General features: G+C 34.2%; 1 protein-coding gene across 1 annotated transcript in view; it reads right to left on the bottom strand.

The window, feature by feature from the left end:
* LOC107669464 (alpha-(1,6)-fucosyltransferase-like) overlaps positions 1-13,061 on the bottom strand; it is a 93,093-nt gene that overhangs the window by 33,544 nt on the left and 46,488 nt on the right. The window contains exon 2 of the mRNA XM_016461703.1: positions 4,772-5,250. Within this exon, the coding sequence (XP_016317189.1) occupies positions 4,772-4,974 (203 nt within the window). The 5' untranslated portion in view covers positions 4,975-5,250. The remainder of the gene's footprint in view (positions 1-4,771; positions 5,251-13,061) is intronic.

Genomic DNA, 13,061 nt, shown 5'->3' with positions numbered 1-13,061 from the left:
TATACACACACACACACACACACACACACACACACACACACACACACACAAACACACATATAATTAATTTGTCAAAAGCACAAATGCTGCAGGACTGTATGAGCTCTAGTCTTAGTGAATCTTGCCTTAGTAAACCCCACTAATAAATACAGCTGTTTTATAATCAATATTCCTCCAGTTCTACGGGTCAAGGACGCTGCTGGATCTATCAGAGATCTGGGACTGATATCGTGGACCTCCAGGTTTAGAGCAGATCAATGGGAGACTGAGACCAGATTGAGGCTGAAAGACACACAAGAGCCACACTGGACGATCTGTTTGGAATTAAAGCACAGAAGATATTGATCAGATCAAGATTTATATCTGAAATAGATGGCCCTCCTTCAGCCCGATAAAGACAAATGACCAGAGTAGCTCTGTTTTCTGCTTATGGGCCATAGATTGGCTCTCTGGAGCTGTTTTTGAGGAACTATGCTACAGACTATCAAATGTAGGTTCAGTTTTAAGCACACTTCCCCTACAAAACAGCACTGTGCTGTAATCAACACACTTCACAATTAGTTAATTGTGACAGCTGTAATCTGTAATTATTTCTTCAATTAATTTTGCAGTCCTACTTCACTGATGATCTTTTTAAGAACAGCACTTTCTCCAGGTCCTCTGCAAAAACACTTTCTCTTGAACATATTGCACAATCCTCTGACATTTGCTGTACACCATCAAAAAAGTCACCCAGTGAAACCGTGAGAGCACTAAATTTTCCTCAGTATAAGCTCTTTTAAATCTTGACTTTCTCCACCAGAACGAGTCACTCTGTGAACTCTGTGTACTTCAATAAAAATAGTTATTGAGGGGAAAATAAATATGAGTTTACATTGAGATTTATTTTAGCATTTTAAGTTAGTTAATTAAAAATTACAATATTTATCATTTAAAATAATAATAAATATTAAATATAAATATTAAAATTAATAAATATGAAAACATGCACATTTTAAAATTTATATTATATTTATGCATTTACTTTTATCCAAATCAACTTACAAAAAAAAATATAATATTAAATATTATGTTAATTACATTTTATATTAAATTATTATATAAAAAAAAACACTCTTGGACTGTTTGGCTCAGTTTTGCTCAGAAGAACATTTATAAACGTGATTTTGTTTCTATTATAATTAATTAATAATAGTAAAACAATACAATAATTCTTAAATGCCTTGTGCTTCTCCCTCCATAATTTTTTAATTTCCTTATTAAACCATGGCTTATTATTATTATATATGGTAACAGCCTTAGAAGGTACACACACCGTCTCACAAAAACTTATATATGAGGTAACCACCTCAGTGTACTCATCCAAATCAAAACATGACTCTTTAAAAACAGACCAATCGGTAGCCTCTAAACAGACCATTAGCATGTCTCTTTCTTCCACAGACCATTCCTTGACCACTCTCTTAATTGGTATAATACGTTTAGATTTACATGGATAAACAGGAATGAGAAAAATCAAATTATGGTCTGATTGCCTGATTTTATATCATATTATTATTAATATTAACAACAAATTAATATTAACAACAAATAAATATAAAATAAAAATATAAAAACACTGCACTGTAAGAATTATATGTGCTTCAATAAAAACAATCATTATTGAGAAGAAAATAAATATGATTTCAGTTTACATAGTGATTGTTTTTAGCATTTTAATTAAGTTAGATTATAAATTATAGAAAATAAATATTGATTAATTAAAATATTCACATATTTTTATTAATATTACACTTACAATTAAGCATTTCAAAAAAATAAATAAATAAATAAAACAAAAAAAAGTTAAAATAAACATTTATATTAAAAATGTAAATAAAAATATTATTGATATACTATATTAATGATATCATATCATACCATACCATATCATATATTAAATTATTATATTAATAATAATATACATCATTTTAAGCCCTGGTTGATAACTTTGGACTGTTTGGCTAAGTTTTACTCAAAAGAACATTTATAAACATGAGATTTTGTTTCTACAATAATTAATTAATAACATTAAAACAACAATACAATAATATACATATATATGTTTTTACAATGTTCTTAAAATGATTTTATAACATGTTATTATTATTATAATTATTATTAACAAATAAATATAAAATAAAAACTAGAAACATTGCACTGCAAGAACTCTATTTGTCCAAAAGAGCATTTATGAACATGGGATTTTGTTTCTTCAGAAGCTCATACGTTTCCATTTCTCTTGTTCTGTTGAGAGCACAAGAGCTGACATTGTGTCCAGGGTGCTGAACTCACATCAGACAGAATCGGGTCAAACACTGTAAATGTGAGAAAGGCTTTCTGGTGGCAGAACTCACAGCCTTGACACCACAAACCAAGCTGTGCCTCAAATAAAATATTCACAAACAATTTAACCTATACAATGCATCTACATGTCAAATGCTTTTGCTTAGACTGTCAATTGATAAAAAATTTAAATACTTGCATGCATCAATATTTACTGAGAAAAGCCCCCAAATGAAGACAATTCGACAACATTTCACAATTACGGCAGACAAAAACACTGAATAAGATGCTTGGTCAAGTTAAAAGCATTTCAAACTATTTAAAAAAAAAAGTGTCTTGAGAACCTTCGTTTTGTTCATGAACAAAAGAACGTGTCATGCGTGAACGACTCTTTACTTATTCTGCACTCTAATTTATATGAAATAAACACTACAATATTCCTTCTAAGCAACACAATGGATACCTGCAACAGAAGCACTAAACCAGCATAAATCAACCTAGAAAATGGTCTCATCCTTGTCTCAGCTGGTCTTTCTAGCACAGATGCCAAGGTTAAAGGAATAATTCAGCCAAATATGAAAATCCTGTTATTGACTACGTTTACATGGATATCAGTAATCTAATTATGTACCTTATTCTGAATAAGACAATATTACGATTAAGGTGTTTACATGAGTTGCTTTTAGAATATTCCTTTCATGTTCCTGTTTTACATGTTATAGTATATAGTTCGATTAATGGCACACCTCATTACGTCACCACGTGACGCCATCCGACGTCCCCTCCGGAATTTCATGTATAAACATATAGTTTGTCTTCGTTATGATGCCATATACAGTTTTGGGTGTTTCATTTTTCATTTACAGAAAGCTTCAAGTGCAGTTAATTATTTATCATGCTATACATGGAAACAGACGGCGGCGTTGTTGAAGCCATTCTTTTGTTTGCCGTCAAACGGTTGACCACTGCCATGTGTGTATCCTGTCACAAAATGCGGCGAAAAGTCCTACATGACGATAATGGTGTGATTAAGGTGTGTACATGTCAGAAAAATGTTTTTCAGCTGATGAACGATAAAAACTTTTACATCCATAATTATGTCCCCACTGGATGCAACGAATGCCTCGTTTATAATGGGTTTTCATGTTTTTGAATCATTGCTCCAGCCTGACAGGGCATCACAATAGGGCGTAACATTTCCTTCACATGCTTGAGGTATTCGGCCAATCATAATGCACTGGATAGCTGGCCAATCACAGCACACCTCGCTTTTCAGACCGATGAGCTTTGTAAAAATCGACGCGTTTCAGAAAGGCGGGGCATAGAGGAGAAACAATAATGTACAGTATGTGGAAAATAATGTGTTTTTCGAACCTTAAACCGCATAAACACATTTCATTACACCAAATACATAAAACAATGTTCTTTTTAGCAACATCATATGACCCCTTTAAGGTGTGTACATGTCTTTACTGCACTTCAATAATGCGATTAAAATAGGAATACTCCTTGTCTCCATGTCTTAATTCGATTAGTGTTTACTTCGATTATGACTTTAGCCGGATTAAGGTAATCAAAAATCTCTGTTTACATGGTAGATTCTTAATCAGAGTATTGTCTTAATCGTATTAAAATTGGAGTCTTGTTGTCCATGTAAACGTACTGAGTATTTTCTCATCCACACTTTGTTGCAAATCCGTATTCTGTTATTTTTTTAAACAAAAATAGAATTTTGATGGTGAGAAAATGTCACAGGTGGTTTTGGGTGTTGGTTTATGTTCATATTTTCATGTCTTTTATTTTGTAGTGTTGCCTGTAACTACTGTTGGTGAGTTGTGTCCATGTAAATGTTCTTGTTTTGCCTAGTCTAGTCTAGTCTAGTCTAGTCTAGCCAAGCCAAGCCAAGCCAAGCCAAGCCTGTGTTTATTGTTTATCTGCTCATTTTTGGGAAGCGATACAACTGCACTTGGGATATCACGATGATCACCTTCAGTGGACTCTTATTACAGAATTAAAATAAAGAAATTGTCATTGTTGCCCAAACTATTCCTTTAACAGATGCTGTAATAATAGATCACGGGACTCAAAAATTCAAATGATTTGTAAAAAAGGCCTAATATTAACTAATTTGATGATGCCGAGTTGAAGAATATCAATCATTCATGTGAAAATGTGCTGAGAAATAATGTAGTAATCAGGCTCAGATTCGAACAGAAATCATGTGTTTGTGGCAGTTTTTCTGCTGATTAAGGGATAATACAAGACTTCTTTACTGTAAAAATGCAAAAATGCTATGAAATGCATAATATTTTGGAAGAAATTGTGACATGCTTGAGCAAAACAGACACTATCTTTGGAATCAGCACCCCAATATTAGTATGAAAAGTATTTTATTCAGCAAATATGATGCAAGGCAGTGTTATTTGACTGTATTGAGTGGATTTACCGTAGTGACTGAGCCATGCGCCGCAGGTCCTCATTCTGCTGTTTCAGTCGCTCCAACTTGGTGAGGATCTTCGCCAGCTCACGGCTGGAGCGCGGCGCATGTTCGTTGTCTCTCACCAGATGTCCCCCGATATAAAAGAGCAACGTCCCCCAGGCCAGCAGGACCAGCGCTATCCAGCGCCAGGAGCCCGCACATGGACGCATGCTGCCGCCAAACTCCAGTCACAACCGATGGACGGCAGACATGCTGGGTCTGCTGATTAAAGTCGAGCTTAAAAGCGGGGCGTCCAAATGTGGAAGGTCAAAAGAAGCGGTTGCGTCTATGTAGGTACATCAACACACTGTGGATATTCATGCATCGTGACTCGTCAAGAAGGCAGATCTTCCATTGCGTTTCTTTAGTAGATGATTGTGGCATTTCTGGCTTTCACTGGCGTCTCATTGGCTTTGGCGTCTGGGTTCTCGAAACGCATTACGGCTCTGGAGAAAGAAAGAGAGAAAGATGTTACAGAGAAGTGGTTTTCAACTTGTCGGTTGGGTTAGAGAAAAACAATGCTGACTGCAAATAATAAAGGGTCACTCAGCATACAATCATAGATAGCTAAAATAAACTAAAGAAGAAAAAATATCGATATTCTGTCGTGTTAATGTCAAAGGTTAAACATCATCAACCAAAATGTGTCTCATTCACTGACAATCGCGTACATGTTCTTACTTGTGTGTTTGAGTAGTTTTTACATTTTATCTAAAATAAAATAAAATATTAACCAAGTAAAGTTAAGGCTCTTAGTTTTCTTTTGTATGATAAACACTGCAAATGAGAAATGCAACAAAACTAACATGTCATTGCGACCCTGCAAGCAAAGTGGAACAGAAGCAGACCTCTCCTTAAATAATAAATGAAGTTGTCTAAACTGCAAACGCATGACCCTGCAACACTACAAGTGTGCACTGCAGCAGAACTAGAACGTTTCTGTTGAAAATACACAAAACTGACTAAACTACAAATGAGAAGTGTAACAATTAAAACGATCCTGTTATAATCAACACTGCAGGTGTGTGATCCTGCAACACTGCGAGAAATGAGAAATGCAATAAAACTAAAATGTTCTGGTTACAATCATCAAAGCTGTGCACACCGCAAGCATGCAACTTTACAACACTGCAAGAAAAACACAGTTAGAATGTTCTAGTTATAATCAATTAAACTCACTGCAAGTGCATGTTATTGCAACACTGCAAGCGGTGTGACTGAACTTTTACAATCAATGAAGCTGTCTACACTGCAAATGCATGACACTGCAACACTGCAGGTATGACATTATTGTATAAGCATTTCGGCTTCACACACTCCATGTTCCTAAGGCCAAGAGGAGCCTGTGATTACGTGTGGTTTGTGTAGTTCATTTAAAATAAATAAAATGAAAGTAAATATTAAACAAAGTTTGATTTAAGGCTCTTTGCTTATTTTTGTATGTTAAACAATGTTTCTGTGTTGGGATTAGGGTTGCAAAAAGGTGGAAAATTTCCAGTAAATTTCGGAAACATTCCAGAAATTTTGGAAACATTCTGAAATCTGAGCCTTGAATCCAAACAATTGCTACAGAGAACACAGTGTGCCAATGAAAATGAACTGAAAACATCCAAATACAACTAAAACACACAAATAAAAATGCAGTTCCTCACACCCCTGACACAGCCCTGCCTCGGCACCCGCAAGGATCGATCAAAATGACAATCTCACGAAGGTGCAATCTCATGACAGATGTGAGGAGACTCTTAAAACGTCTGTTCATTTGGGGGTACATCTGTACTGCACTCATTCTCACGGATTCAGACTCTGACAGCTAAATCCCCCCTCATTCCCCCAGACATGTCCCGCAGCTGACGTGATGAGCGCACTGGAACGACCCTAGAAAACCCAGTGTCATCAGTTTCCCTCCTGGAATGAGTGAGACATTGTGTCTATGCTGCAAGCGAGTGACACGCTGACAGCGATGTGCTGCGATATTAGCATCAGCAACCACAGGCGATGCAATGCTGCTGAGGAGAGTTTAACTTTATGCAAATAAACAGCAAGTGATGTGGCGGCTACCAGTGGGAATAAGAGGAGCTTTAGCATAAACAAATCTGTTTGAGATGCAACATAACTAGAACACTCTCATTATAATGAATAAAGCAGTCTTCCCTGCAACATTTCAAATCAACAATGCAACAAAACCCGAATGATCTCTTTATAATCAACTTTACTATAATCAATAATAAAGATATTATGTTGTTGTTTTATCTTCGAAAGCAGTGTCTGCAAACGGTGCAGTGCAACAGAAATAGAACATTCCTGTTTTAAATGAACAAAGCTGTCTATACTGCAAGTGAGTAATGCAATAAAACTAAAATGTTCTTTTTATAATCAAGAAACTTGCCTACACTGCAAGCATGAAACAATGCAAAGAAACAACTGCAATGTTCCAGTTACAATCAATAACTCTCACTGCAAGCGCATTTCATTGCAACACTGCAAGTGGTGTGACAGAACTAGAACTGCAAGCGTGCAATGCAACTAAACTAAAATGTTTGTTATAACCAGCAAACCTGCAATCACGTAACCCTGTGGCACTGCAATTGTCCAATGCAACAAAACTAGAATGATCCTGATTTAATCAATGCAAGCATGCAACTCTGCAACACTGCGACCAAACACATGTCATTACAAGCATTGTGACAGAACTAGAACAAATGCATGACCCTACAACACTGCAAGTGTGCAAAGCAACTGAACTAGAATGTTTCTGTTTTAAATCAACATAGCTGGCTACACTGCGAGCATGAAACAATGCAAAGAAACAAAACTGAAATGTTCCTGTTACAATCAATAACTCTCACTGCAAGTGCATTTCATTGCAACACTGCAAGCGATGTGACAGAAATAGAACACTGCTTTTATATCACTGAAGCTGTCTATAGTGCAAATGCATGAGCCTGAAACACTGCAAGTATGCTAAATTGTTTGTTATAATCAACAAAGCTGTCTTCACTGCAAGCATGCAACTCTTCAACACTGCAAGTGTAAACAACAAAACTTTTCCTGTTTTAATGAATGCAACTAAACTAGAATGATCCTGTTTTAATCTCTCTCTCAGTGCAAACAGAGCATTAAAGAGAAATATGACAGAACAGCTTTTAATGCATCTTCACTGAACATTAACAGGGCATCAGTTTTCATTAAGAGAGAGAAAAAGACAGAGAGATGGAGCGAGGGAATACAGTGTGTGGGCACTGAGGGATGATACGTCTATAAATAGTGAAATTAAAGGAAGGAACTTGTATCATCATTTTATCTTCTAATTCCCCTGCAGAAACATCACAGCTGAGTTATTGTGTTCAGTTCCATGATCTTTTAGCCACATTGTGCACTGATCTAAAAGTCAAGTCACATCCGATTTTACTGCCACTTCTCTGATTAGAGACTGGGGGGATTCATTAAGAATGAATCACACCTGATGGTAGCATTGTGTTTTCTTCACAAGCACAAATAACAGCCTATAAGCCAAACTGTGGAAGTCTGTTTCTGCTACGGAATTAAAAAAAAAAAAGGTAATAGCAACTTTTCATCTCACAATTGTGAGTAAATCTCACAATTCTGACTCAATTCTGAAACAAAGTCTGAATTGTGGGATATAAATGTGCAATTCAGAGAAAAATGTCAGAATTGCAATATAAAAACTTGCAGTTTTCTAGCAATTGCGAGTTTATCTTGCAACGTTTTTCTCAGAATTCTGAGAGTACATCTCGCAATTGTTTTTTTTTTCTGCCATGGAATACAAAGTAAAACAGGTAATTGTGATTTTTTTTAAATCGCAATTCTGACTTTCCTTCTCAGAACTGCGAGTTTATAACCTGAAATTGCATTTATATTTCACAATTCTGACTTTTTTTCTCAGAATTGCAAGTTGCAATTCTGAGTCTGAATCTTACATTTCTAAGTTTATGTTTCACAATTCTGATTTTTTTTCAGAACTGCAAGGAAAAAGCTTAAATTGTGAGATAAGTTTGCTTTTTACAAAGCAATTACCTTTTTATGTATTTATTATTATTATTATTTATTTATTTATTTTTTTGTATTCTGTGGTGGAAACAAGCTTGCATACCAAACTGAGAAACTCTCACATTTAAAGGCATGAAATTAAAACAAACAAACAAAAAAAATCTAATCTGGTAATACTGTTCAATATACATCAGTCAATGTTATTCTAAAGAAGAAAAGCTTAACTGTGCTTCAGAGCCAAACTGTCAAGTGATCATCTTCTAGATATTCAGTATCAGGGCTGCAGGTTTATGGCATCTGATGGGTTTTTATGTTTCCTCAGTAAAAAGACACTAATGAGGACAGAAGAGCAACCACGGAAACAATTCTCCCTCCAGCTTTGCCAGTTCTGTCAACAGCAGAGCTTCTTGCTTTAGGGTCTTGAGATGAGCACAGTACCTGTTAACATACACATGATTTAAGATTAAGATGCACTTATGAGAAAAATTATGTTTTATTACAATTAACAGGTAAGCCAAGCACAGCTGTACTGTTCTGTGAGAGAAAATCATCAGCCAACTTACGGTATAAGTATTTCGTTACTTTCTATGGAAGAAAAAGACAAATAGTTACTTGTAACATTTTATTATTACAATTACAAAACCATTGAAATGGACTAAAGTGCTGTAAAGAGATAATTAAAACTCTAAAAAAAAAAAAAAAACATACAAACATACAAAACCAACACAGCATGACACCAATATAAATCGTCCAACGAAATCACTCACATTAATCCGACCCACTCAAACGCCAAAAGCCTGATGAAATAAATAAGACTTTAAGTTCCTTTTAAAAATGTCCACAGTTGATGAAGATTTTATGAATAGAGGGAAGGCATTCCAGAGTGTAGCCACAACTGAAAAGGTGCAATCTCCACTACAACGAGACAGAGGAACAGTTAAGAGCAAGTTCTGAGAAGAGTGCAGATGGCTTTGAGATTGGTAAGGAGACAGCATGTCCTTTAAACACCCAGGAACCTGATTGTGCAATGCTTTGTACACAATCATTAATACCTTGTATTGGATTCTATAATTTACAGGTAACCAGTGAAGAGATATCAACACAGGTGTTATATGATCCCGTTTTCTGGTATTAGTTAAAACTCTTGCAGCATTTTGAACATACTGAAGACGAGTAACCAGAGATTCACTTAGACCTAAATATAAAGCACTGCAATAATCCAATCTTGTGGAAATGAAAGCATGCATAGCAGTTTCCAGATCCTTGGTAGAAAGGATAGGTTTCACTTTAGATAAGTTCCTCAACTGAAAAAAAGTACTTGGTGATCAAAGTGGATATCTGAGTCAAAAATTACTCCTAAATCCATCACAAAACCAAGCATGTTGTTTGACAATAGACCATAACTCTCAACCAGTTCTTTCTCAGGGAATCTATTTCCAAATATAATAAACTAAGTCTCATCCTCATTTAATTGTAGGAAATTATTTGTCAACCATCCCTTTACCTCAGTTAAACACATAGAAAAATTAGCAAATGATGTACAGTAAAACCAGTAATATTGTGAAATATTATTACAATAAAAAATATATATATATATTTTAATATATTTTAAAATGTAATTTATTCCTGTGATCAAAGCTAAATTTTCAGCATCAATACTCCAGTCTATTCTAATATGCCCACAGGTTATGAAATGTTAGAGAAGCTCCTGTTCAGTGGACCCTGTGTGTTCCACCCTCTGTTCCCATCATGCTTTGCTTCCTCAGTAACGCCTCCTCTGACCTTTCAGACTCAAAGATTCATCATCTTTATGGCACTGCGCAACTGTCATTTACCTGTCAATCACTCATAGGAAAGGTCAACCCAAATGACCTGCTCGAACCGCAGCAACGTATGGCTCCCGCTGCTGCGGCCCAGAAACCCGACAGAGGGTTGTACATCACACAGCGTTACCTACCCCGCAATAAACTTCCCCATGAGCGCTGAATGATGCATGCGTGACCTCACCATGAATTATACTTAAGGTCAAAGGTTTGACGGATTACAACAGGAGCCTTGTAGAGCACATCTTTTACGTATATTGTAACTGTGTGTGTGGTGGTAGTGGTGTGTGTGGGGTTGGGGGCTTGTAAAAATTGACGCGTTTCAGAAAGGCGGGGCATAGAGGAGCAACAATAATGTACATGTATGTGAAAATAATGTGTTTTTTGAAACTTAAACTACGAAAACACAATAGAATTACACCAAATACACAAAATAATGTTCTTTTTAGCAACGTCATATAACCCCTTTAATAAATATATCTATAATGTATAAGTATTATTATGTAATTTGAAAAGTGTGAATCATCAACAATGATAATAATACTTTTTGACTTACATTAATATTAATTTACTACTCCTAATAATAATAACAATTAAGTATAATGAACATTCACACATTTGAACTTACATAAATATGTATTTATTTAATAATAATAATAATAATAATGCACACTTTTTGTACATGTGTATTTGTTTATTTTAATACTAGCACTAAAAATAATAACAATAATTAAGTATAATAACTAGCAGTTTTGAACTTTAACACAATCACACATGCACACATACACTGTAAAAAATGATTGTGATTTTAACAGTAAAAGACTGTAAAAATGCTACAGTAAAAACCTGTTAACTGGTTAACCGTAAGTTTCCATACTATATACGGTGAATACATGTAATTACATTTAATGTAATTTTACAGTAAAATACTGTTAAAATTACGGTTTTTGGAAGTGAAAAAGAAAAAGTAGTTTTTTCGTTGAAATAATTATGTTTCTTCTTAGTCTTTCCTTATCAGTTGTGTACATTAGTGTTTTATCTTACATCTAATGTTGTTAAATTAATGTTTATTGTTATTATCATGTGTGTTACCATGATGGTGTTTAGTGTTTTTGTGAATGACAATGTGTGCACCTTCTCTCTCTCTCTCTCTCTCTATATATATATATATTAGTATTTCCCTCCTCAGCTTGTGGAAAAGCTATTGTGAATTTAAGTTAAGTCTGTAAAACCTAAAATGTTTCTACCATATTTTTAACGGTGACGTTCTGGCAACCACAGCTGCCAGTATTTTACCGTAAATGTCACAGATTTTCTTTTTACAGTGTAGACTAATAATAATATTGATAATCCACACACTTGAAGTGTAATAATAATAATAATAATAATAATAATTTACTATTTTGAAATGTAATAATAATACACTGACTTACATAAATGTTTATTTTTTAAATTTACTACTACTACTAATAACAACAATTAAGTTTAATAATTTACATTTTTGAACTTAACTAATATGTATTTATTGGCATAATAGTAGTAGTAGTAATAATAATGATTTATTTTAGACCTATTGAAGTACTAATATCTGTTTTGAACCATTGTAATAGACTGATAACCACCAAAAACAGGTGGTGAAGAGAAAGTCACATGATGAACAAAGCTTTTTCACAAACTGAGGAGGACAATACTTATATATAGAAGGTGCACACATTGTCATTCACACAAATACTAAATACCATCATGGTAACGCACGATACTGAAATAATGCAATAAACAATTAATTTATCAACATTAGATGTAAGATAAAACCCTAATGTACACAACTGATTAAAAAAAAACAAGAAGAAACAGTTATTTCAACAACAACAAAAAAAAACATGTCAATTTTGGTTGTGTCAATTTACAGTTTTTCACTGTAAATTATACAATGACTTTTTCTTTTTCACTTCCAAAAACTGCAATTTTAACAGTATTTTACTGCAAAATTACATTAAATGTAATTACAGTTATTAACCAAATATAGTATGGAAACTTACTGTTAACCAATTAACAGGTTTTTACTTTAGCATTTTTAAAGTCTTTTACTGTTAAAATCACAATAATTTTTTTGAAGATTTTCAGTGAATTTATAGCAAAAGATCAAGGAATAGTTTGCTTTTAAAAGTATGATGCCTTTAAGATAAAATCATTTCATACAGCAGTTCTGACATAGCATTCAGATGTCAGAAGCCAAGATGAAAAAGAGAAATATAGAAATCTTTACATTTTCACCTGTTTATAATGCATTTCCTATTATAATGTATATAAAGGCTGAAAACTAGTCTGGGAGTAAAATCTTTAAGTCAAGTCAAGTCAAGTCACCTTTATTTATATAGCGCTTTTAACAATACAGATTGTGTCAAAGCAACTGAACAGCATTA

Source organism: Sinocyclocheilus anshuiensis, unplaced genomic scaffold (genome assembly GCF_001515605.1).
Source record: "Sinocyclocheilus anshuiensis isolate Anshui unplaced genomic scaffold, SAMN03320099.WGS_v1.1 scaffold96, whole genome shotgun sequence".
Taxonomy (NCBI): Eukaryota; Metazoa; Chordata; class Actinopteri; order Cypriniformes; family Cyprinidae; genus Sinocyclocheilus; species Sinocyclocheilus anshuiensis.
This window is presented reverse-complemented; position numbering and strand designations above follow the sequence as displayed.